This window comes from Artemia franciscana, chromosome 7, assembly GCF_032884065.1.
Source record: "Artemia franciscana chromosome 7, ASM3288406v1, whole genome shotgun sequence".
NCBI classification, from domain to species: Eukaryota; Metazoa; Arthropoda; class Branchiopoda; order Anostraca; family Artemiidae; genus Artemia; species Artemia franciscana.
Genome location: NC_088869.1, coordinates 57,796,406 through 57,823,919, shown reverse-complemented (window position 1 = coordinate 57,823,919; position 27,514 = coordinate 57,796,406). Strand labels below are relative to the sequence as shown.

Below are 27,514 nucleotides of genomic sequence, written 5' to 3'. Positions count from 1 at the left end.
TTTCAACTTAATACCATAAATCTTCCTGAAGCATTGCAGATATGTCCTCTTATCAACCTGTATGTGCATACTGTGTTTTGATTTAGTTCAATACTGTTTCAGTATTCCTAAAATTTTTCGCCTGAATACGCTTAGCGTTAGTAGCAGCAGTAGTAGTACCAATAGTTACAGTAGTAGCAGTGGTAGTAGTAACAGTAGAATTAATAGTAGCAGCCTTAGCTTTAGTAACAGTAGTAGTAGCAGCAGCAGTAACAGAAGCAGTAGTAGCAGGGGTAGTAGCAGTAGTAACAGAAGTAGAAGTAGTAGTAGTAATAACAGTAGTAGTGTTTATAGTAGTACGAGCAGTGTTGGGAAATACTTAAGTAAAAGTACTTAAGTAATTACTTAAGCAAAAAATCTGAGTACTTGTACTCTACTTAAGTAAAACATTTCTAAAGTACTTAATACTTATACTTAAGTAAAAAATTAAAGTACTTAAGGGTACTTAAGTACTCAAGTACTTTCTTGATGAGAAAAATTATACCAGCATGACGCAGGGCGATGCGACGAATTGAACTGCCTGTATATTAGCAGATTAATGGATTTTAGTCTTTGAGAACAGCGGCTCCTGGCCCAGCACGAAATTTCAAAAAAGGACGCTATCATGGCGGAACTACCAAATACATTGAACGGACATTTTTTTTGTGTGGCAAATGTGATAAACAGTAAGAACAAAAGGAAATCAACTAGCAAAGAGGCTAGTGAACTTGTAGGCTCACTTTCGGGGTCGTCTGAATCTGAAGATAATAATGGCCCTGATTATAGCTCACCTTCTAAAAAAGTTAAGGGAGATTTTTTCGCTCTAAGACCATTGAAACTGACACAGTCAAAAGTGAATTCTTTGGCACTGGAAAACACTGTAGATGAGATGCGACCCTTGTACGCTGTTGAGAAGCCGTCGTTAAAAAATGTGATAACAGGTCTTGCACTTTATGCAAAGGTTCCAGGAAGAAAAGCTTTAGCTGTGCAAATTGAAACTAAGTTTTTGAAGTACAGAAAGATATGGTTTGTGATTTTGAACTCACCAACTACATGTCACTGATAACACACATTTGGTCTGCCAACAACAAAAGCTACATGGGAATGACTGCACACTTGCTTGATGAGGATTGAAATGGCAACCTTATGTCCTTGCTTATTGCTGGTTCAAGGGCTCATTCACTTATGACAGAATTGCTGAACAACTGAATGGCGTATTTGCCAGGTCCATAATTGCAGTTGATAAAAATGAATGAGGGGTTTTGACCGATAACGCCTCTAACTTTAGTAAGGCATTCAGGGAATATCCGATGGTTTCCGATGAAAATGTTCAAGACAGTAATGAAGAAAATGAAGATGAAGCATGCCAGTATGGCTCCTTCTCTTTTAAAAATGTTGGAGAGACGCTCAATTCTCTTGACGACCCCTAGTATTTCCAACTTCCTCCACACTTCAGGTGTGTCAGCCACACACTTAACCTGCTTGGATCCACCAATGCTGATAAAGCCCTCTGTGATATTCCATGTAAGAGGCAGTACTACGCCGCTTTTTTGAAGTGTATTGCTCTCTGGGATGCCATAAATAAGAGTTCAAAAGCTGCTGATGCTCTGAAAGAGGTATATGACTAACAGCTTATAAGACCTGTGGTAACCAGGTGGCACTCGAAGTATGAAAGTGTCAAACTTTTGATGGATTGTCACAAAATTGGAAAGCTTACTGACGTATGTGATGCTTTGCAAAAACAAGGCTAACGTCTCGTGATGTTGAAATTCTTGAAGAATACATGAAAATTATGAAGCCAGTAGCAGTGGCATTGGACATTCTTCAGGGGGAGGAAAAATGCTACTTCGGTGCTATCTATCCTAAAATCAAATCATTTGAAAGGAAGCTCAAAAAGCTGAAAGATTTGGTGAAAGTCAGCCAGCCTTTGGTAAATGCTCTGCTTTTGGGTCTGTCTTGCAAGAGACTATGTTATTGCCACAGCAAGTCATCCTTTCTTCAAATTGAAGTGGTTTCCTGATAACCAGAAGGATGTAGCAGTTGAACTCTTGGTAGACGAAGCGAAAAAGGTTGAAGATTTCGGAAGTACTTACGAGGCTGATAAAGGTAGCTTTTTGTCTGGAGGTGAATACTTTGATCTTAGTGATGAAGAAACTACTCATTGTAATTCTGGCAACTGTGGCCGTGAAACCAATTCTATGAAGGTTCTGTCATATTTGAATGAAAGGCGAAAGGAACTCTTTGTGCTCAAAGTGTATACCCAAGGGTAATGAAAGTTTTCAGGAAGTACAGCTGTATCATTCCTTCGTCTGCACATGCACTACGACTTTTTTCAGTAGGTGATGGAATTTTTACTCCAAAAAGAAACATGCTTGGAATTGGTATGTATGAAAAGCTTCTGCTGTTGAAAGAAGCAAGAAAGAAATTAAAAGTTATTATGAAGCTGTAATGAATGTTCTTTGTATTTTTTTTTATATCTTAATTGAAGTAAAATTCAATTAAAATCGAAATACTTGAGTACTTAAGTACTGAAGTACTTTTTCAAAAGTACTTATTACTTAATTAGATTTTTAGAGAAGTACTTAATACTTGTACTTAAGTAAAAATTTCTCTGAGTACTTGGTACTTGTACTTAAGTAAAAAAAAGAAGTACTTGGCACAACACTGAGTACGAGTATATGCCGTAGCACTGCATTAGAATGGAAATATAGTCTTTTGGTTAGTTCAACAGCCCCCACAACAAGTCCTGTAAGTTTCAACTTCACACACCAAACCTTTCCTTAGATATTGCTGGTACGATCTTTTCACAGCGTGCATACATTTCATTTCATTTATTAAATACTAAATACACTGTACACCATATTATACACCACTTAAAACAAGATTCTGTGAGGTTAACTTGTTGGGGGATCCATTACATCTAACACACTCCATTAAAGATAATAAATTTCATGCACATGTAAAGAAAAAAAAAGACAAGAGAAAAAAATAAGAGAAAGAGAAAGAATCAGACCAAATACACATTGCAAGGACATAACATAATTAAATTCGAATGATTTATTAAATTAATTCCATTAATTAAAGAAACAAAATTAGATTGATTGAAAAAACATCGGTAAATAGACCGCAGTGTAAGATGAAGAGGCGTATGGGATAGCATTGAATTCCATTAAAAAAATAAAGCAGTAAATCGGGGATTTCTTAGCAGCTATGGATGAACACTTTGGAGCAGATAACTTTCGAGAAAAACTGCGTAGCGATAAAGGGTACTTACTTGATGACAACGACCTGAGAAAATACCGCTGGAGAAATTCAGGTAACAGACCATTGAAACCTGTAAAGGCTAGGTGAAGCGTTGTATGATTTGCCGTCCATCACACATTGCACTGCCGGCAGAAGGTATTGATTCAGAAGATCGGTACCTGCGCAACGCAAATTGTTGGTCAGCATGCGAAAAAGTAAGTATAGTACCGGGAGACCAATGGCTACACTTTATCTAATTTCTGATTGTTGTTTGAATAATGCTGGAAAATCCGGTGCCCCCTTCATAGAAAAGTCCCTCCCCCACGAAAAATTCCACCATGGAAAGATCCTCCCATGGAACCTCCTCCCCCTGACCCCCTTTCACCCAAAAAATCCCTCCTGAAAACGTCTGTATACTTCCCAATAATCAATACTATATGTAAATAATGGTAAAAGTTCATAACCTGCCGCCTTTCCCCCGGGAATTATGGGGATCAAGTCGTCCTCAAATACATAATTATTAGATTTTTGACTATGCTGGACACAATGGCTGTCTCAAAATTTGTATCGGGTGACTTCGGGAAAAAAGAGCGTGGGAGAGGGCCTAGTTGCCCTCCAATTGATTGATGCGATCACCCCTGAGAAAAAAGGAAAAAAAAACAACAAATAAACACGCATCCGTGATTTCTCTTCTGGCAAAAAATACAAATTCCATATCTTGGCATATAGCAGCTTGAAAGTTCTACAGTAGGGTTCTCTGATACGCTGAATCTGATGGTGTAATTTTCATTTAGATTCCATGACTTTTAGGGGGTGTTTCCCCTTTTTTGGAAAATACGGAAAATTTTCTCAGGCTTGTAACTTTTGATGGGTGAAATTCATATATTTGAAATCAGCCTAAAAATCTAATTCTTTTGATGTATCTATCGGTACCAAAATTTCGTTTTTTAGAGTTTCAGTTACTATTGAGCCGGGTCGTTCCTTACTCACAGTTCGTTACCACGAACTGTTTTATTCTTATTGTCACTTGTCTTGTATCCGACCCTGTTGCCCCAGTGAAGTAACGGGTTGATTTAAATCATCCTCAACTTCTCACATTTTCATATAACCCTTAGCATAATTGTTTGTGTCTTGCAATATTTCTTCCAAGAGATCTATTGGGTTATGTGAGATACCATAATTTAAAAAATGTACAAGGTGTTCTTTGGCAACTTTATCGGGGTCTAAAAAGCACATTTAGCCATATGAATGAAATTCACCTTTAAGGGTCTGCTATGGATGTACCACTAAATTGACTTTGTGGTAAATTTGTCCACCTACTTTGAAAATATTACGGCCATTGATCGTTCGATCATCGCTTACTTTAAATGAAGCTAAAGAAAAACATGAGTTCAAGTTTTGTGTTTTTTCGTCGAACTCCTTAGAGAGCAAGTGATGATCTATAAAAAACCAAACCAATTCATTTGGAAATTGTGGAGGTGGCAATGCAAGTGGAGCAAGTAGGTAGCAACCTCCAAATAAATCACCTTTGCTGGCTACTTTTCTGCGGGAAAATGGAGGGCTCCGCAGTGAATTTATGCAACGATGAAGGGTTCCAATGATTAGTAATTAACATTTGCGTATTTAATTGCATCTTCATTGGTTTTTCATGGATTTTGGACCCCAATTTGTCGGCGTCACCGATTGCAATGCTGTTGTTCTTCTAACGTAATATTTCTTGCTTTTCACTTTCATTTTTGACTCGTTTGATTGTTAAGGCCAAGGGCCTTAACAATGTAAATCTTCTATTTTACCAAAAATTGAATCAGTATTCGTGGACAAGACAGATAAACATTTATTGAGCTCTATGGAAATTTTGAGGTTACCGTATGCTCCCAATACATAGTTTGTATGTACAGTTAAACTTTCATCTCTCGAGCAAAAAAATAAATTAGGTTTGGAGCTTGCGAGATTAAAGGCTCAGGAGTACCGACCAAGCTAGAAGCTGCTGAGGAGTAAGAAGTTAGTGCAGAGTCGCTAATTTAATCCAATGAGCGCATTCTTGGTTTACATCCATCATCAAACACTTTATTAAACAATGAATTGATGCTACGATTTACATCAAATGGTTAGTCTCTACGTTTTGGACCCGTCAATATTGCATCGGAGTGACAGCTTTGCTGCTGTTCAGGTGCCGATTTCTGTCGTTTATTGGCATAATGCGGTTGTTTCGAATATACAGGTCATGTTTGCTACGTGTCACTTGTGCCTGTGCCCTTCGAAAGTTTGTTGTGCCTGTCTGCCTGAATCTCTCTCCCCTGGATTTAGACATATTACTTAAAAATCAAATGTTACTGTTTTTTCTTGAATACACAAAAAAAGGCTAGCTTGATACTTTTGTCTCAAAAGTTTGACAGCCCTGTTTATTTCGGTTTAAGAGATTGTATAAATATATCTACAAAAAATTTTTATATATTAGTATTCGCTAAATATATATTTAATTTTCTTGCATTACGGCTTAATATAGATTTGGCTATAGTTAAATCAGATTCTGAATGTACAATCTTTTTCTTTATATTCTTATTTATTTAATTTGGAGAATTTAAAAATCTTGCCACATGGTTAATGATCCAGGGAAAATGATGAAGAAAACTGGAATTTCCAAACCTAAAAAAAGAATTGTAAAGCATTCCAAAAAGGCTTGGCGTGTAACAGACATAAAAGATGTTGAATACTATCTAGAAGACCAAAGACTGGTGGAAAGATTAGGGTACAGTAAACTACCCTACATTTGCAAATCCTAGGCCTAGGCCTATTCTAAGTTTAGCCTTGTAAGATTGATCACTAATGTTTATAAAGCTCTAAATAAGGAGCTCTGGTGAAGTTCCAGTTGAAGGGCGTTTTGCTATCTTAGAAAGTAGGCTACTTTAGTTAGTGAATATAACTTACTCAAATGAATTCAATAAAATCTTGGGAAGATCCTATTAAGCTACTATCTTTATGCTTTCATCATTTCCAGAGTTCAGAAGATCACATAGATGACAGATATATGCCTAGGCTAATTAAATTTGATGAAAGATATTTTATCTTAAATTGTGACTTTCAGTCTTTTTGTTGGCTCCAATTCTGATAAGTTAATCTGATTCATATTTTATCAGCAGGATCCAAAGCCATGTCAAGGGTTCTGTCATAAATTGAAGAAATATATTTAAAATTTTTAGAACCTTGTAAATCAAGATTAAGCACAGGTATAAGACTGAAAACACTTTACTTGTGACCTTTTGGAGCAGCAGATTAACTTTTCAAAGTCTTACTTTTTCAGCACAAATAGCCTAGGCCTGTTATTCAAGATCATGAAAGATTGTTATTATTTGAGAGGAAAGGGGTAAAGGTAAAGGTAGGGGTTTCAGTCACCTAACTTAACTACTTTCTAATATAGACAAAAGCCTCTAATCTAGAATGTTACTGAGAAATATATTATTAAGGCCATATAGGACCATCAGGGGGAGGAAAGATGTGCTGTCATACAATGACTATTATATTGAAAAGGAGCATAAAATATGGAATCTAAGGAGGCAACATTTATTTTATTAAAATGTTTCCTTCAGAAGAGCTGTAGCTGCTTTGTTACCCTTTCAGAAACAGATCTAGGCCTACTGTACAAATTAGGTCCAAAGAAAGTGTCAGTACTAGATAGAAAAAATTTTGGTAAAATTCTAGTTAATTGACTTCTTTGCTATCTCAGAAAGGGTTTAGGTTAGGAAAATGAAACTTTCAGGGATGGGTCTACAGGCTAAAGTATGTCCTGGGAAGGTATTTTAAAGTACCCACCTACACTCCTTCTCCCTCTAGAGGGCCCTGAAATTTGCCTACATGACAGGTCTATACCATTGAAATTTTGACAAACAACATTTTACCTTAATTTTCAGTAACTAGTTGCCTTTTCTCTGCCTTTAGTTCTGAAAATGCAATTCCTGTTATTTGAGTAGAATTTTGAGCCATATCAATTTTTTTTTCAAAATTTAGGAAATATATTTGTATATCTTTAAAACCTTATAAAATGGAATTAAGGAAAGTTATGAAGCTAAAAACAATTTTGTTGTACTTCAATTAAGCAGAAGATCTATTTTGCAAGGTTTCACTTTTATAACACACATTTTTAAGGTCATCAAAGGTCAAGGCCCTCTAGAGAGAGAAGGAGAGGAGGTAGTTGCTTTAAAATACCTTCCCAGGACATACTTTAGTCTGTAGATTCATCCTGAAAGTTTCATTTTCCTAACCTAAACCCTTTCTGAGATAGCAAAAAGTCAATTAACTAGAATTTTACCAAAATTTTAAACTTTACCCTGGTTTTGTTTCTCTGAAAGCTATTTGGTGAAATTCCACCTTAGCTACTTTTTGCTATCTTGGAAAGGGGTAGGTTAGGAAAATAAAACTCAGTAATGAGTCCAGCTCCAAAAACATACAATGGGAAGGTAGGCCTATTTTCAAACTTCTATATTAACCCTCTTCTGATTTTTAAGTCTTAGAAATTTGCCTACTTGACAGGTCTATACCCATTGATATTTTGACAAAACAACATTTTACATTAGTTTTTTAGTTATCAGTTTCTTTTTCTCTAGTTTTAGTTCTGAAAAATGCAATTCCTATTACTTAAGTAGAATTTTAAGATAGGCTATATGAATGTTTTTTTCTAAATTTAGAAAATGTATTTGCAAATCTCTGAAACCTTATAAAATTGGATTGAGCAAAGTTATGAAGCTGAAAATAGTTTTCTTGTTTTTTATTTAAGCAGGAGATCTATTCTGCAGGGTGTAACTTTTATAGTAGAAAGATTTTTGAAGGTCAACAAAGGTCACTACCCCACCCTCTAGGGGGAGGAGTGGTGATAGGTACTTCAAAATACCAGTCATCACTTTGGTTATTATCACAATAGTATTTGGTGGAAAAATCAGAAAAACATTCACATTGACCCAAAATTCTAGTGTATATGAAATGTATGCTTTTTTTCAGAAGTAAAAAACACATTTTACAGAAGTATCTGAATTCAAAGTCTAGATTAACTTTTTCTGCCAGGGTTGTAGCTCCAGTATTTTTATTGGAGGAGGGGATAGATTGGGTCCACATTGAGATAGTCAATGGGCTATCCTCCAGTGGAAAGCAGTAGTGGTTCTGGCCTCTTCAATTTGCTTATGCTACAGTAAGTATTAAGTATTACTATTTAAGTATTACAGTAAGGAAGTAACTTACTGCCAACTATGACCTCTACTTTATTTTAATAAAACACCCCTAAAATTTCTGAGCCCTGGGCGAGTGCCCCCTTGACCTCCCTTTTCTAAAACCACCCATGAGGAAAGGGATGTAAGAAAACTTTTAAGAAACACAAGCCTAAATATTTTTTAAAGTTGTCTGAAAATTCTGATGATTCTGTTCCAGATTTTCTCCCATTAGTCTAAAGGAAAATCAAGTATCTTTGTTGAAAGGAGCCATCACAAATATGAGCCAATGCTGAGGTTGGACTATAAATTGGATTGCCTTTGTTGATTAGTTTGGTCAAAATTGAGCTGCTTTTACTGTTAAGATTGTCTTCACTTTCTGTTAGTGTTCTATTATAAAAAGGTGTATATGGAATCAAATTTCAATTCAAACACTTTTCACTACCTTTTACTTCTTTTCCCACTTTCCATTGCTTTATAAAGTTGGCTTTGAGCCAAAGAAAGAAAGTAAGGAGCTCTGTCCTTTGTTGGTTTTATTAGCCTATTATAACCAATGACAATTGATACAAAGTATATTTTTAATAGCCTTGTAATACATATCAAAGGTGAGAGCTGAACAAAGCTGGGTTTTTGGGGAACTGGTCAAGGAACCAAAAGTTTGGCCATCCTACATTGTTCAGTCTATGGACGCGCTTCTTCTGAATTAATAATTTACTAAATATGTAGTAGCCCAGCACTGGGATAAAACAAACATCAATTAAGTATTGGACTCAGTTTTTATTAAGGCTGTCAGCTATGAGTTGGTGCAGACAACAGTAGTGTACTGTTAGCACTTTTAGGTGGGTAATGGTGAGTTTAATAAGCTTGGATTTCTGCCAGCCTTACCGTTAATATTAAAGTGCATATCTCCCTTCTACTTCCTTTGGTATACTTTCTGATTTGCGCAGCCATCATTTTCAAATTGCATACAACTGAATTATGCAATTTGAAATAGTGCATAGTTTAACTGCAAGATTTTGTCTCCTGTGATTTTTGAGGGAGTTAAAAGAAGGGTAAAATTCTAGTTAATTGACTTCTTGCTATCTTGGAAAGGGTTTAGGTTAGGAAAATGAAACTTTCAGGGATGAATCTAGAGACTAAAGTATGTCCCGGGAAGGTATTTTGAAGCAACTAACTCCACTCCTTCTTCCTCTAGAGAGCCCTGACCTTTGATGACCTTTAAAAATATGTGTGTTATAGAAGTGAAACCTTGCAAAATAGATCTTCTGCTTAATTGAAGTACAGCAAAAAATTTCCATTTTATAAGGTTTTAAAGATATGCAAATACATTTCCTAAGTTTTGAAAAAAAACATTGAAATGGCTCAAAATCCTACTCAAATAACAGGAATTGCATTTTCAGAACTAAAGGCAGAGAAAAAGCAACTAGTAACTGAAAATTAAGGTAAAATGTTGTTTTGTCAAAAATTCAATAGGTATAGACCTGCCATGTTGGCGAATTTCAGGGCCCTCTAGAGGGAGAAGGAGTGGAGGTGGGTACTTTAAAATACATTCCTGGGACATACTTTAGTCTCTAGATTCATCCCTGAAAGTTTCATTTTCCTAACCTAAACCCTTTCCAAGATAGCAAGAAGTCAATTAACTAGAATTTTATCCTTCTTTTAACTCCCTCAAAAATCACAGGAGACAAAATCTTGCAGTTAAACTATGCACTATTTCAAATTGCATAATTCAGTTGTATGCAATTTGAAAATGAAGTCTGAGCAAATCAGAAAGTACATGCTTTAAATTACCATTGTTGTAACCTTACAAAAAAAATGCAACTCTACTCATCGATATACAAGAAAAAATCACTTCATGTGGGCTGCAGTAATATTTCCTCTTATTTTTCTTCATATAAATTTGACTTTATAAGGCAATCATAAAGTGACGCATGGCCCTCAAAAAGTGGGCTCTGGATTGTTTTTTCATTTTTGAAAATAAAAAATAACAGAAAAGACTGTTGTCCAATGAATATACTTGGCGGACAAATTTCTCCCCACCCCTGCAGCAATACTCCTCAAAGGAAAACTGTCCTGGAAATTTTCCTTACATTTGAAATATTGACAGTATTTTTAATTTAAAGTATTTGAAAGAAAAATGTGTGAATTATTGAGCATTCATTGGGCATTGGGCAACTTACTCATTGAGCATTATTTGATTAAGAACATCCAGAAAATCTGAACAATTCTTGGCAACATTGTGGTAGAAACCTTACATTAATTAAAACCTGCCAAGGATGCCAATAGGATGAGAAAAATTGAGACCTGGAGTTTCAAAATTACCTTCCCCTCTGTATCTTTTTTAAAGAAAACGAAATCTAGAAAATTACACAGAAGTTTTTTGTGTAAATCAAGATATGATAGGTATACATTTCCGGAAGGGAACTGAATATTTCTTATGTCTAAAATCCCCTTCACCAAGCGAATTTGGGTCTCCTAGTGCTGCATATTAAAACTGCTAATAGATAAAGAGTATTGGTTGCTACCGCTTATTTGTGAGCATAAAATTTCTAAATTGTGAGAAAAAAGTATATATTATGCTAAGATTCACTTTATCCTACTTACAGCAAACATTTCTACACCATTCTAATGCAGAGGTAATTGTCACACAAGTTGCGATAGCGTTACATAAAATACAACTAATAGCAGTAATTTTTTTTGGAATTGGTTAAAAGAAATATTTAGAAAAGCAAAAATAAAGAGGAGTCAGTATGGTATTGTACATAGAGGTAGTTCTACATTTATGGGGTAGTATGTGAATCCAAAACGCAAGAAACAGAGCATTATCACTGCTCACTAGCGTTTCAATTACATATAATAGAATTTGGAGCTATATTGTAGTTTTGATTTGAACTTTAGAAGTAAAAAATAAAACAGTTAAATGATTCATGGTATTGATTCCTCCCCTCTACTAACTTCTAAGACTAAACTGCAGCCGATTTGACCTAATTAACTAAAGTACGAATATTATCATAAAAAGCACTAAGTCTTATTTTCTTTTTCAATGATTTATTTTCTCGCTTTTCAATGAAAAAAATCTTTCGTTTTTCAGTGATCCCATTTCTATCTTATTTTGTAGATTTAGAGGGTATATTTATGTCCATTTTTGAATGTTTTAAAATGAGAAATTTTATTTTGAACTGATAAATTTTAGGAAGTAAAAGACCCTCATCTATCAGGGAAAACAATTTGATCTGAGTAAACCTGGCGAAATAGGAAGTAAAGTACATTTTCACAATTTTGCCATAAACTAGGCTCATCTATTTACTTGATGATAAGGTTTCAAAGGCAGTATATGTATATAAATATTAAAGTGGAACATATTAGCAAGTGTACTGGACCCCTGTTTTTCGCGTTTTTTCATGCTAAAAACGAGGATGAATAATTAAAAAAAATTATCTGCTCGAACTAAAGAACAAACTAAACAAACAACAGTTTTAGAGCTACTTAATAATTTTTTCTCCAAATTATGGGGGGGGGGTGCAACTATCTCCCCCTCAACGACACCAGTCGTTATTACTACACAGATTCTCATCTAAGATTACGTCGTATCCAGATATGAAAACACACTAGAATAATTTTGAAATTTTGCTGCCTGACATGCAAAATTTTCCATTAGACTTTTCTTCTTTACAATCTGTTGCCATGTAAATAAGATGGTCGAACGGATTTTTACTGCAACAAGAATGTCTCTAAAGCCATGACCTCAGCTTTTAGTTAAAGCTGCAACACCACCAGATGGTCAGCTAATGCTAACTACTGTACTTGTTGCTTTTCTGCAGAAGTAAAACAAGTTCTTCTTTGAAGAAAAAATTTTATTGCAGGGAGAAACTGTTAAAGTATAACATGTTTCTTCTAAAAGATGTCACTTAATGAGAAACCACCATTTTTATTCCAGGAAACAATAGAGCTTTAGAATCAGTCGTGATTTGAATAGAGCATACTTACAACTGAACACTTAATTCATGTGAAGGGTGATAAGGTGATCAGAATAGGCTTATTTCTAATGGTTGTTATATAAAGGGCTCTATTTTTCAGATGATTTCTAGAATGTCTGGCATATTTGGGATTATTCCTGAAATAACCTGGCTGTACTGCTGTTAATTATAACTGTACATGTGCAAAACACGGAACTTACTAATAGTTAGGCACTTATAATCAACACCTTTAATTTTTTAGATGTGTGTCATTTCAGTTGAGCTGAAAAAAGTGGGTTGATCAAACCACTTAGCTATGTTGCAGCTTGCCACTAGCAGAACAATGTTATCAGCTGTAAGATTTTTTGGAACCTAGCAAAGAACTTATGGAATCTGTCACTTTGAGTTTCATTGACTGCCCATGAGTATTAATAGTCTGACAAGCCCTATAATTTCACACACACATATATATATATATATATATATATATATATATATATATATATATATATATATATATATATATATATATATATATATATATATATATATATTTACTGATTTTGCTGAGTCTTAAAGTGCGACTCTGGGCCATCTGGGCTTGCAATAACAGTCTTTCAGAAATAAATAAAACACACAGACATATATATATATATATATATATATATATATATATATATATATATATATATATATATATATATATATATATATATATATATATATATATATATATATATATATATATATATATATATATATTGTTAAGTTGAAATATATATATATATATATATATATATATATTATATAGATTTTATAGATCTATATTATATATAGATTTTGCTGAGTCTTAAAGTGCGACTCTGGGCCATCTGGGCTTGCAATAACAGTCTTTCAGAAATAAATAAAACACACAGACATATATATATATATATATATATATATATATATATATATATATATATATATATTGTTAAGTTGAAATTGAAATATATATATATATATATATATATATATATATATATATATATATATATATATATATATATATACATTTTGTATGCTATATACACCTGTTGCAACTTGCTGCAACTATTAGAAATTGAATTATTGAATTGTCTCTTTGTAGACAGTCTAAACTTCTTTATTCTGCTGCTATGAAATCACATTGTTTATTATTTTACAGAGGGTCATTTGAAGAAAAGGCTGATCAGGAACTATTTATTGTTGATACACCCTCAGAAGAAAGTACTCCACAAGAGAAGCCTAATGAAAAGAAGAAAAAGAAAAGGGGCACAAGTCCGCTAAGATGTTTTAAAATTCTTGAACCTCTTACTGCTGTCCAAGATCCTATTTCAAAAAGGTATTTGTCATTGATTATTTATTTGCAAGACTATTGTCTTGCTATTGCTGAGACATAAATAATAGTAAGGTAAGCAATTGCTTTCCATTCCTGCTTCCCTTAATATTTAAGAGAAAATAGTTGGGCTCGGTGAATGAAATATAGAGATTTTAAGTTATTGTTTAATTGATTCTGTTGATTTATTTTAAATATCTACTACTCTCTTTAAAAATTAGAAAGTTTGTCTGTTTACCTCACCAAGAAGATCAAGTGCTTCTGTGTTATTGCCAATCGTTATACCCTTGTAGAATATTTTCAAGATTGGTGGCAACTCCTGGACTTGAGATACTAGGACTGAGCCCAAGTGAGATTTTCCTGAATTTTTTCACTCAGATCAAATGCAATGATGAAGAGGTGGAACAAGTGGTCAAATTTAAATACCTGGTAAGCATAATTAAAAGCATTGACTCATTGCAGAAATGAGTGGCTTCACGTACAGGTCAAATAAGTGGATCTTTGAACAGAATAATGAACAGAGAATCTGGCAACCAAATTACGTTTCACTCTGTGTCAAACTTAGACTCTTCAATATCAGTGTTCTGTCGATTATGATATGCCCAGCCGCATCATGGCATATTAATGGAGAGCATGAGTGTCTGATTCTGGCCTTTGAAAATGCATGTCTCCAAAGAATCCTTAACATACACTGAAAAGATCAAGCCTCAAGCGTTGATATTCGAAATAAGTCCAACCAGGCTCTTATTGCAAATATCATCCACCAACGTCGATGGCAATATCTTTCCTGAGAATCGGGAACCTTAGAACCCCCAATATAATCTAGTGGCAGCCTGTAGGATCGAAAAGGAAGGTTTGTCTCAAGAGCACCCTACACTGCACTTACCAGTCATATCCTTGCTATCCTAATACGTTCCTGCTTCTCAAGTGGGAAGATGTGCTGGTGGCAGCAGGATATCGTGAAGACTGGAGATTCCTTGTCGATGCCCTTGGTGCCTCTGGAGGCACAGGAGGATCAAAGGTCTTAAGTAAAGATAAGGTTTAAGATGGTTTTATTTTGTGAAATTAAATAAAAAGACAAACAATCTTTTTCAACTGAAATTAAGGAGCAACATTAAAACTTAAAATGAACTAAAATTATTCCGTATATGAGGAAGCTGTCCCCTCCTCAATCCCTTGGTCATTACCCGAAAGTTTCTTAGTACTTAAAAAACCTTTTTTTCAAATTGAACAGCTCTTGTGTTACAGGAGTCGTTGTATCACACCAACTGTCTTTTTAACGAAAAAGACAGATTTCATATAATTTGACCCGCTCATCAATCAACATTGACCAACATTGAAAAAAAAAATTCAAATGTAGTTCAAAAGTAAATGTTTTCTTGAAAAAGCCCAACCCAGGAAAGAACAAAGTGAATACTCCAATTGCTATGGCGGTTGGTTGGGCTGAGTAACCGCCGTACATCTTAGGTTCTTTTCGATTTTAGTTCAGTTTTGATCTGAAACTAAAATCGAAGTTTCGAGGTGCCTGCCTGCTTTCCTGCTATAATGGAGCGTTCCAATCGAAAGCAGATGCATGGGTCAATGGAACAAAAGCTTAGGTGCCTAACTTCAGATAGTCCCTTCCGCCATTTACGATAAAACTCCAACTCTGACACTGTAGGCTCTGGGCCAATTACTAGCGAAAATCATCTTTTTTGGCCCCACGCAAGAATTATACGTAGATTTACAAAATGTAATATCACATTAATCAGTCCAGCTTGGGGGCAGCCATTTTTGGTAGAAACCGTGGAGGTTAGAACTTTATCACTTCCTGGCAATAAAGTGAGATTAGTGGACTAGGACAAAAACAAAATCAGGACAAAACCGAGGCCAGGATTAAAACGAGTCCCTTCCGCGATTAACGATAAAACTCCACTTCAACTCTGACACTGTAGGCTCTGGGTCAATTACTAGCGAAGCTCATTCTTTTTGGCCCCACACAAGAATTATACGCAGATTTACAAAATGTAATATCACATTCATCAATCTGGCTTGAGGGCAGCTATTTTTGGTAGAAACCGTGGAGGTGAGATTGGTGGACTAGGAAAAAAATAAAATCAGGACAAAAACGAGGCGTTGATCCTGCATCACAGTTATGCATTTTATCCATTCCATACATCAGACAGTTCGTGGTAACAAACTGTAAGTAAGGAGTGGCTCGGCTCAATAGTAACTGAAACTAAAAAATGGAATTTTGATATCATTAGATATATCAAAAGAATAAAATTTTTATGCTGATTTCAGATATATTAGCTTCATTATGTTTAATCTTGCCCATCAACGGTTACGAGCTTGAGAAAATTTGCCTGATTTTCGAAAACAGAGAGAAATACCCCCTAAAAGCAATTGAATCTTAATGAAAGTCACACAATCAGATAACCCTATCGTAGAGGTTTCAAACTCTTATCTGTAAAAATGTGTAATTTTGTTGTTTTTTTTTTTTTTGCCAGAAGAAAGATCACGGATCCGTGTTTTTACCTTTGTTTTTCTCAGGCGTCATCGTATCGACACAATGGTCCCAGAACGCCGAGAGAGGGGTCATTCTGACGAAACACAAAAGTTCAAGTGTCCTTTCTAATTGACCAAAAAGATTTGAGGGCAACTAGGCCCCCATCCACGCCACTTTTTTCCCAAAATCATCCGATCAAAATTTTGATATAGCTATTTTGTTCAGCATAGTTGAAAGGTCCAATAACTGTGTCTTTGGAGATAAAATGATCTCCAGAGTCTCTGGAGATAGGTCTTTAAGCTAAGACTTGTCCATTATTTATGTATAAGATTTGTTATTGGAAAGTATGCATTCACTTTTCGGGTGGGGAGGGGAGGACACGTTTTCTGCTGGGAGATATGTCTTGCTTTCTCTTTACCGACTCAATTTTACGTGTGGAGATGTCAAGGGTAATTGTATGGGGTAAATTCTCACCAGGACTGAGTTGTCCAGAGGATATTTCCATGGGGGGAGGGGGATTTTTCTGTGAAGGTGGAGCTAGATTTCCCGGCGCTACTTAAAAAAACGATCATAAATTAAATAAAAAAAATTGGTAAACTTAATAAAAAAACAAGTTCTTTCAACTGAAAGTGATGAGTGACATTGAAACTTAAAATAAACAGAAACTATTAGGTGTGTGTGGGGTCGCCCTCCCCAACACCTCGCTCTTTATGCTAAAGTTTAAGTTTTGTCCCAATTCTTTAAAAACGAATTCTGCAACACAAGGGTCGTTTAATAAGAACAAAAGTAACTTTTTTAAAAGCGCTGAAAAACTTTAGTTTAAAGAGCGAGGTGTTAAGGAGGGGCAACCCTCCGCATATACTTAATAATTTCTGTCGTTAAGTTTAAATGTTACTCCTTACTTTCAGCTGAAAAAACTTTTTTATTTAATTTTTTATTAAGTTTTTTTATTTAATTTACCAAAGGAAGGCTTGCATCATTTTCTGGTTTCCCGATAATTATTGTAGCACTTGTTGTATTATTTTTTGCCGTGATCGCCCAGGTCGTAGTCGTATGTTTACTAATGCCGGTTATAATATTTAGGACATATCGCTATTAACTTTAAGTCTTCAGTGCTACCAGCGATAAACCAAAGTAGGGAGGTGGTAGGGTGTCATTGGTACTCCCATCCTGAAGAACATGAAGACATTTAGATAAATGTATCAAAAACGGAAATGTGAAATACTCCCATTTAAATCCTGGTACAAGGAAAATCCTAGCAATACTTCTTCCACTCCACCATCTGCCCTCGGGAAAAGTTGCTGATGGTACTCTTGCTACCAGCCACCATGAAAGCCATTGTCTCGTCAGCCATTGTGCAATTTGATGTTTGGTAATTAATATTTTACTTTTAGAAATACTGGAAAGCCAAGTCTTCCCAGATATCTGAGAAAAAAGAACCTTGCTGGTCACAAATCGAAACTTGCCAGAGTGCCACAAATTTCCTCTGATGATGATAGGAAAGCATACGATATTTGGTCTGATGGAACTCCCCTAGAAAGGCAGCCTCAAGTTGTAAAAATCAACTCTGCCGATTTGTTTCCACAAGTAAAAAGGTAACTTTTTTTTAATATATATATATTTTTTTTTTTTTTTTTTTTTTTTTTTTTTTTTTTTTGTAGTGATAGTCGTCATGGCATCAAACAAAAGATTTTATGATGTTAGTGTTGGTATTATATTCTACCATTCAAAGATGCTGCTGTTATTTTTTGGGGGAGGGGGGCTAAAGTACTCTTCAGTTGCAGAACTTTGAAGGTTTCATTAGAATGTTATTTTTACAGAAGATATTAGTCTATTTCCTTGGCTATAAAATATTTGTAACGTTGTCAGCATTTGTCAGTGTTTTAGCAGTTTCAGAGAGCCTCTCATGTTCTTCTAAACCTTGTTGCATTAAACATTAGTTTGAAAGGTTGTATAGCAACTGTACAAAACGAACAGAAGATAAAACTCGAGTTGTTCTCTTAAAAAAAGTAGTAAATTCTAAACTTGGCAGTTATAAGGCTGAATCCTTATGTCTTCAGTTCGAATTGAAATTAGATTTTTTTTTTATTTTTATACTTATACTAGTAACGATACTCTGTCAGAGGCTATAGTTTTTTCTAGTCGTACTAAATATACGCTTAAAAGCGTCAAATCTGTCATCGTTATATTTTAGAATGCTGTGCTAAGTGAATAAAAGTAGTTTGAAACTGTAAACTACTCTTTTCAGGTTCAAACCCCCTTATCATACCAAGAAATTTCTAAAATGTGAACAAATGTTGTATATTTCAATAGCACGTTCTTTTTTTCCAGGTTACAGTTTACGGTTGAAGGTTTTTCTCATTCGTTGAAAAAAAAAGATCTTAATAGTAATATCACCCACATCTAACGGTAAAATAACCGTTTAGTCGGTAAACTCCACAGGTCAAAGCAGGTTACATACTATATCCATAATCAAAGTGACAATTTAACACGTAAAAAAAGTAACAATGATTCTGTCGGTCTGTCTGTCGGTCCCGGTTTTGCTACTTTAGGCACTTCCAGGTAAGCTAGGATGATGAAATTTGGCAGGCGTATCAGGGATCGGGCCAGATATCTTTTCCCGATTTGACCATATGGGGGGGGGAATGGGGGCCCGTTAATTCGGATCTGGTGACATTGGGGGGGGGAGTTGGGAGGGTTTAAACCTAAAATCTTGGAAAACACTTAGAGTGGAGGGATCGGGATGAAACTTGGTGGGAAAAATAAGCACAAGTCCTAGATACATGATTGACATAACTGGAACGGATCTGCTCTCTTTGGGCTAGTTGGGGGGGGGGGTTAATTCTGAAAAATTAGAAAAAAGAGGTATTTTTAACTTACGAACGGGTGATCGGATCTCAATGAAATTTGATATTTAGAAGGATATCGTGTCTCAAAGCTCTTATTTTAAATCTTGGCCGGATCTGGTGACATTGGGGGAGTTGGAGGGGGAAACCGGAATTCTTGGAAAATGTGAAAATTGGGGTATTTTTATCTTACGAATAGGTGATCGGATCTTAATGAAATTTGATATTTAGAAGGAATTCATGTCTCAGAGCTCTTATTTCAAATCCCGACCAGATCTTTTGACATTGGGGGGAGTTGGAGGGGGAAATCTTGGAAAACACTTGGAGTGGAGGAATTGGGATGAAGCTTGGTGGATAGAATAAGCAAATGTCCTTGATATTTGATTGACGTAACCGTACTGGATTCGCTCTCTTTGGGGGATTTGGGGGGAGGGGTTCAGTGATTTGGTGAGTTTGGTGCTTCTGGACGTGCTAGGACGATGAAAATTGGTAGACGTGTCAGGGAGCTGCACAAATTGAACTGATAAAGTCGTTTTCCCAGTATCGACCATCTGGGGGGCTAATGGGAGAGGAAAAATTAGAAAAAATTAGGTATTTATAACTTACAAGTGGGTGATCGGATCTTAATGAATTATGATATTTAGAAGGACATCGTGACTCAGAGCTCTTATTTTAAATCCTGACCGCCATTAAGCCTCTGATTTTCCTTTTAAATCAATCTATTGATTCTTAGAATTTTGTTAGAGCTCATACCATATGAACTCTTGGCTCTTAGCTCTTGTTGCCTCGTCACAAGTGCCATATGAACTCTTAGCTCTTGTTCTGTTTACAAATTGTTATCAAAAACCCTTTTTTTAGCGCTTTGGATACTTTTTACCAGATTGTTCCTTGTTTACAGTCAGCAATGACAATTGATCAAAATCAAAAGCTGGTTAGTTTAAGGTATAATATGATTCGTGAAAAATTCGGGTTAATCTCTCTGGGATACTGGCTGCAAAGCTGCCATGGTAATTCCAAATCACTTGACAAAGAGACGATGGGAAAACTTTGGGAATGGACTCATTTGATTGGAAATCAGATGTCCTAATCCCCTTTTTGTGAGTCAAAGTGATCGAAGGGCAGCCACAGCCCCCCTCCCTCCACCCAACGTCGTCTTTTCTACAAATGCGTCCGATAGAAACTTTGAAATAGCCATTGGTAAAAAAAAGTCTCTAAAGATCATATAATAAGGCCTTTGGGGTTGACAGAATCCCCCAGAGTCTGGGGCTAAGGATTGTAAGTTATGCCCCAGGGGTATATAAGGTTTTTTTATGGAAGGGGTGGTCGTTTCAACTATAGAAGAGGCTCATTTGATTGGAAATGTATGCTTCTAGTACCCTTTTAAGAGTCAAACATGATGGAGAGCAACTAGCCCCCCCCCCCCCTCCCTGACATCCTTCATTTTCCGAAGGCATTAAATTGAAATTATTAGATAGCCATTTTGTTACCAATAGACCGAAATCGTGTAACAATGTCTTTAGGGTGGACATAATCCCCTAGAGCCCATGGGTAAGGGCTGTAAGTTATGCCCCGGGGCATACAGGGTTTTTATAGAAAAGGGTAGTCGTATAAGCTTTGAAGGAGGCTTATTTGATTGATAATCTGAAGCTCTAGTGCCCTTATTAAGAGTAAAAATGATCGGAAGGCAGCTATTCCCCCCTCTCTATGTCCATCATTACCCCAAACACATCTAACCCAAATTTGGATGATATCGCACAATTATACCACGAATGCCATTAATATTCCTAGGGTTGTGGGGCTGCATCCAGAGACGTTTAAAGGGGGTAGTGGCCTCAGGCTCCTTGGCTTGAGAGGGGGCTTGGGAATCCACCTTTTGATTCTGCTTTTTTGCTAATATTTAAGGTGGTAGGGGGTGTAATTTTTTTTTCTGGTCCACACCAACTCTAGAGACGGCTCTCAATGTGCCACAGGCACCAGGTAGTACTAAGAAGGAGCCACTTAACAAGCCACTAATTTCAGTGTTCAGGAAACCAATAAAGTAATTTAGATAATACTTTTGTCCATTCCTTGGGACCTGATGAAATAATTACGAACTGAAATTGCTATGGTAGGAAAAATGATATCCACCGACAGGAAGTCATTAAACTGAGAACTTTATCATTTTGTAAAATAGTTGTAAGGGGAGGGGGGGAGTCTGGTGGGATTTTCTGCGGCTGAAGTTTTACGTGTGGGGAATTTTCACATATAGAGTTTTCGACGGTCATTGTTCAGGGTGAACTCACGTAGTACCAAAATTAAAACTTCTGTTACTCTTCTAAAAAGTCAAATGTACCGAGAAAATAAAAAATTAATATGTTTATTATTTTTGCAAAAACAACTTTTTTTTACTAATTAAAAGTTAATAGACGATTTGAATTTCAATTCTAATTAAAATACGTTAACTTCAAATTTATTATACATAAGTTTACATTTATTTTTTTTTCCTTTTCTACAAAAATGAATGAAGATGCACAGACATTAAATTAAAAAAAAGTTTTTTTTTACAAAAGTAAAGAGCGAAAATATGTCTAAAGCACAGTAAAAAAAATAACAGACATTATAATGGTCAATCAGCAAAAAGTTAATAGAAACAACTTAATAAAAATAAAACCGATAATGAACTTATAATTTACACAAAAATCAAACTAATATTCAACTAAAACTCAGAAACAAACAGAAATTACCTGACAAATGAACGAGAAAGTCATCTTCCAAGCGTAAAAATAGCACAAACCACTATCAATAAATAAAGTTACAATAAATGACCCAGTCAATTCAAAACGAGGAAAAATTAACATGAGTGGGGCTGACAACCCCCATACCTTCTCAAGACCAGAACATAATTTGCACTTTATTGGAAACAAAATAAATTTAAATTGTTTTCAATTTGATTTTACTTGTTTAGAATGTCTTTACTAGACATATGAAGGGGGAAGTCTTCCCCTTTGCATTCCAGTTACAGCGCGAGTGTCATTCGCTCTAACTTACAGCATGTATTTTAAGCGATTTCAGAGCGACAGATAACTAAAAAATGGACTTTTCGTCAAATAAAAACTCAAGGTCATATCCAGAGTAAAGGGCTAACCTGGCTTAAGCTCAATCCCCACTCTTCATCATCCAAAGGTTAATTTCTACTCTTAAAAAAGCTACAAAAATGCAAATAAACTAATCTTGATGCGTTTTGTAAAGTTTTTGGTACCCGCCCCTCGAACAAAACAACCTAAACAATGCATCCGGAGCGACGGGCATTACTGCGCTTCAGCACCCCCCTCCCTCCCTCACTCTTCGCCCAAATGTTCAATTCTACTCATAAAACAACTAAAATACATACAAATTGATTTTGATGCGTTTTGTAAAGTGTTTTTCCTTAACACCCCCTTGAAAAATTCATATCCTCTCCCCCAAAAGTAATCCTAGACATAAACATAAAAATAAACTAAACTGTTCACAATACATATTTTTTTCAATGAGACACAGTTTGGAGTTTGTAAAACGAAAGAAAAGCGAAATAAAGCACCATTTTTTTGTAAAAATTAAATTGTCCAGGGCTGTCATTTTTTCTTTTTTCTTTTTTTTGCTTTGTGGTTAATGTTATAACAAAGAAAAAACTAAATTGATTTTTCAGATATTCATTAAATAAAACAATAATAATTAAAAAATCAAACTTCATTAACAGTCAAGATCAAGTCAAAGAAAAATTTCACACAAAAAAAAGTTCAACAGTTTTATGTCTAAATTCTTCTTTTAATTTTATTTCATTTAAACTTACAGAGCAATGGTGCCTCAATAACCTTTTGAAAATGAACAGTTTTATTATTTTGAAGTCGATTTTATTCTTTGGAGTGAAGTTTATCAATGACACATGTATTCGGCTCTTTTATGCATTTTAAACGAATGTGTTTGGAATGGAAAAAAATATTAATGGAACTTCAGTGCATATCAGCCTAATGGAACTATATGAAATAGAAAATTAATGATAAACGATAAACTTCTCAAAATAGATTTTGCTTTTAGTAAAGCGCGAATGACACTCGCGGTGTAATTGGAGTGAAAGGGGGAAGAGTTCTCCCTTCATATATCTAGTAAAAACATTTTAAACCAGTAAAAGCAAAGTGAAAACCTTTTAATTTTTTTTCTATTTTTCAATAAAGCGCAAATTGTGTTCTGGTAGAAGGCATGGGGATTGTCAGCTTATTGTCATGTTAGTTTTTGCTCTTTTTGAGTTTGACTCGGTTATTTATTGTGTGGTTTAAATCAACAAAATAAGTTCAAAATGTTTTCACTTTTTTAACTTTAATAAATAAAAATTATTAAAACTTTAAGGAATATCTATCAGTATATGCATGTTAAAGTGACAATCCACAGTAATTTTTTTTCAGTAAAGTGCAAATTATGTTATGGCTTTGAGAAGGCATGGTGATTTTCAGCCCTGCTCATTTTAATTTTTGCTCGTTTTGAGTTTGACTCTGTTATTTACTGTAATTTCTGTTCGTTTTGAGTTCCATTTATTTATTGTTGGTGATTTTTGCTGGTTTTACGCTTGGAAGACGACTTCTTTGTTCATTTGTCTAGTAATTTCTGTTGGTTTTGATTTTTAGTTGAATATTATTTTTATGTTTGTGTAAATTCCTTATTAAGTTGTTAGGTCATTAATAAGTTCATTATTGGTTTCATTTTTATTTAGTTGTTTCCATTAATTGTTTGCTGATTAATCATTATAATGTCTGTTATTTTTTTACTCTGCTTTAGACATGTTTTTGCTCTTTACTTTCGTTAAAAAAACTTGTTTTTTATTTTATTTATTTGCTTGTAAAAGCGAATATTTCATGGAAAAAGAATGTGAGGCACCATAAGAAATAGCACATTGTTGTCTTTATTGACTTGATGTATAATAGTTAAGCATCACTTAAGCACATGAAGAGAAACAGGGAAAATAGGAGAAAAATTCACCCTCCCTGGTATTAATCCGAGGCGCACCGCTTCAGAAACTTGAAAAATATTCCACGAAAACCACTATTTTTCTGATTGACAGGTGGGTTTTGTGAGGTTAGACCTACTTACACGTATGTTTGAAAATACACTTTATTTAACTATTTATACATTTACTATTTAACTATTATTTTACATTTACTATTGCTAAATTCTTCCTATTTTTTATTTATATTCAGAAATAGACTTTGTCATCTTTCGGTTTCTTTTACCCCTGTGGAAAACAATGCTCTCTGGCCCTGAGTATTTTATTGGGTATTCTGAACATAAGTGGCGACATATAGAGCCGTATGACATACCTTACTGCCATCTTTTAATCATTATTTATGAAACATATGTTGTCCTTTGATTTCAGGCACTTGTTGGAAAGCACTTGTGATAGAGTGATGGATCGGCCGAGACATCGTTTAGATAAAGTTTCAAAGTTGCCTGCTGTTGAAGTACCGGATCCTGGCCAATCGTACAATCCGACCTTTGCTGATCATCAAAACTTGATGCTCAAAGCTCATCTGATTGAAGCTGAGAAGGAAGAAGCAAAGGCTAAAATCAATAGGAAAGTTGAAGACATGATTAAAAATGTCGCGGGCTTGCCTACAGAGGTAGGGTTTTCTTTTTTGATATCAGTTCTATTAGAGTTGGTAAAATATTCAGTAGGAAAAATCAATAGGGCTGGTAGAATTAATACGAAAGTTGAAGACATGATTAAAAATGTCGCGGGCTTGCCTACAGAGGTAGGTTTTCTTTTTTGAGATCAGTTCTATTAGAGTTGGTAAAATATTCAGTAGGAAAAATCAATAGGGCTGGTAGAATTAACACGAAAGTTGAAGACATGATTAAAAATGTCGCGGGCTTGCCTACAGAGGTAGGTTTTCTTTTTTGAGATCAGTTCTATTAGAGTTGGTAAAATATTCAGTAGGAAAAATCAATAGGGCTGGTACAATCAACACGAAAGTTGAAGACATGATTAAAAATGTCGCGGGCTTGCCTACAGAGGTAGGTTTTCTTTTTTGAGATCAGTTCTATTAGAGTTGGTAAAATATTCAGTAGGAAAAATCAATAGGGCTGGTAGAATCAACACGAAAGTTGAAGACGTGATTAAAAATGTCGCGGGCTTGCCTACAGAGGTAGGTTTTCTTTTTTGAGATCAGTTCTATTAGAGTTGGTAAAATATTCAGTAGGAAAAATCAATAGGGCTGGTAGAATCAACACGAAAGTTGAAGACATGATTAAAAATGTCGCGGGCTTGCCTACAGAGGTAGGTTTTCTTTTTTGATATCAGTTCTATTAGAGTTGGTAAAATATTCAGTAGGAAAAATCAATAGGGCTGGTAGAATTAATACGAAAGTTGAAGACATGATTAAAAATGTCGCGAGCTTGCCTACAGAGGTAGGGTTTTCTTTTCTGAGATCAGTTATATTAGGGCTGGTGAAATATTTTTTTAAAATCAATAGAAAGTTGAAGACATGATTAAAAATGTCGCGGGCTTGCCTACAGAGGTAGGTTTTCTTTTTTGAGATCAGTTCTATTAGAGTTGGTAAAATATTCTGTAGGAAAAATCAATAGGGCTGGTAGAATCAACACGAAAGTTGAAGACATGATTAAAAATGTCGCGGGCTTGCCTACAGAGGTAGGGTTTTCTTTTCTGAGATCAGTTATATTAGGGCTGGTAAAATTAATAGGAAAGTTGAAAACATGATTAAAAATGTCGCGGGCTTGCCTGCAGAGGTAGGGTTTTCTTTTCTGAGATCAATTTTATTAGGGCTGGTAAAATATTCTGGTAAAATCAATACGAAAGTTGAAGACATGATTAAAAATATCGCAGGCTTTCCTAAAGAGGTATGGTTTTCTTTTCTGAGATCAGTTTTATTAGGGCTGGTAAAATATTCTGTTGGAAAAATCAATAGGGCTGGTAGAATCAATACGAAAGTTGAAGACATGATTAAAAATGTCGCGGGCTTGCCTACAGAGGTAGGGTTTTCTTTTCTGAGATCAGTTATATTAGGGCTGGTGAAATATTTTTTTATAAATCAATAGAAATTTGAAGACATGATTAAAAATGTCGCGGGCTTGCCTACAGAGGTATGTTTTCTTTTTTGAGATCAGTTCTATTAGAGTTGGTAAAATATTCTGTAGGAAAAATCAATAGGGCTTGTAGAATCAACACGAAAGTTGAAGACATGATTAAAAATGTCGCGGGCTTGCCTACAGAGGTAGGGTTTTCTTTTCTGAGATCAGTTATATTAGGGCTGGTAAAATTAATAAGAAATTTGAAGACATGATTAAAAATGTCGCGGGCTTGCCTGCAGAGGTAGGGTTTTCTTTTCTGAGATCAATTTTATTAGGGCTGGTAAAATATTCTGGTAAAATCAATACGAAAGTTGAAGACATGATTAAAAATATCGCAGGCTTTCCTAAAGAGGTATGGTTTTCTTTTCTGAGATCAGTTTTATTAGGGCTGGTAAAATATTCTGTTGGAAAAATCAATAGGGCTGGTAGAATCAATACGAAAGTTGAAGACATGATTAAAAATGTCGCGGGCTTGCCTACAGAGGTAGGGTTTTCTTTTCTGAGATCAGTTATATTAGGGCTGGTGAAATATTTTTTTTTAAATCAATAGAAATTTGAAGACATGATTAAAAATGTCGCGGGCTTGCCTACAGAGGTATGTTTTCTTTTTTGAGATCAGTTCTATTAGAGTTGGTAAAATATTCTGTAGGAAAAATCAATAGGGCTGGTAGAATCAACACGAAAGTTGAAGACATGATTAAAAATGTCGCGCGCTTGCCTACAGAGGTAGGGTTTTCTTTTCTGAGATCAGTTATATTAGGGCTGGTAAAATTAATAGGAAAGTTGAAAACATGATTAAAAATGTCGCGGGCTTGCCTGCAGAGGTAGGGTTTTCTTTTCTGAGATCAATTTTATTAGGGCTGGTAAAATATTCTGGTAAAATCAATACGAAAGTTGAAGACATGATTAAAAATATCGCAGGCTTTCCTAAAGAGGTATGGTTTTCTTTTCTGAGATCAGTTTTATTAGGGCTGGTAAAATATTCTGTTGGAAAAATCAATAGGGCTGGATAATCATTAGGAAAGTTGAAAACATGATTAAAAATGTCGTGGGCTTGCCTACAGAGGTAGGGTTTTCTTTTCTGAGATAGTTGTATTAGACCTGGTAAAATATTCTGTAGGAAAAATCAATAGGGGAATCTTAAGCATTTTTTCCAAGCCACAATTGCCATCTTGCGTTAAAACGCTGGCTAGATACCGAAATACCCTTACTTCCTCTATTTCAAAACTTTTACATGAGCGCCTACCGCCAAGTTATTAACCACTTAATTATACTTTGCTTTATATTGCTGACATTGATCTGCAGACCAGCGGGGG

General features: G+C 35.1%; 1 protein-coding gene across 1 annotated transcript in view; it reads left to right on the top strand.

Annotated features, from left to right (window-relative positions):
- Nucleotides 1–5,808: 5,808 nt before the first annotated feature.
- The window catches only part of LOC136029526 (ribosome biogenesis protein NOP53-like), a 35,623-nt gene continuing 13,917 nt past the window's right edge, over nucleotides 5,809–27,514 (top strand). The window contains exons 1-4 of the mRNA XM_065707982.1: nucleotides 5,809–6,010; nucleotides 13,599–13,775; nucleotides 17,652–17,852; nucleotides 24,487–24,730. Coding sequence (XP_065564054.1) covers nucleotides 5,859–6,010; nucleotides 13,599–13,775; nucleotides 17,652–17,852; nucleotides 24,487–24,730 — 774 coding nt within the window. The 5' untranslated portion in view covers nucleotides 5,809–5,858. The remainder of the gene's footprint in view (nucleotides 6,011–13,598; nucleotides 13,776–17,651; nucleotides 17,853–24,486; nucleotides 24,731–27,514) is intronic.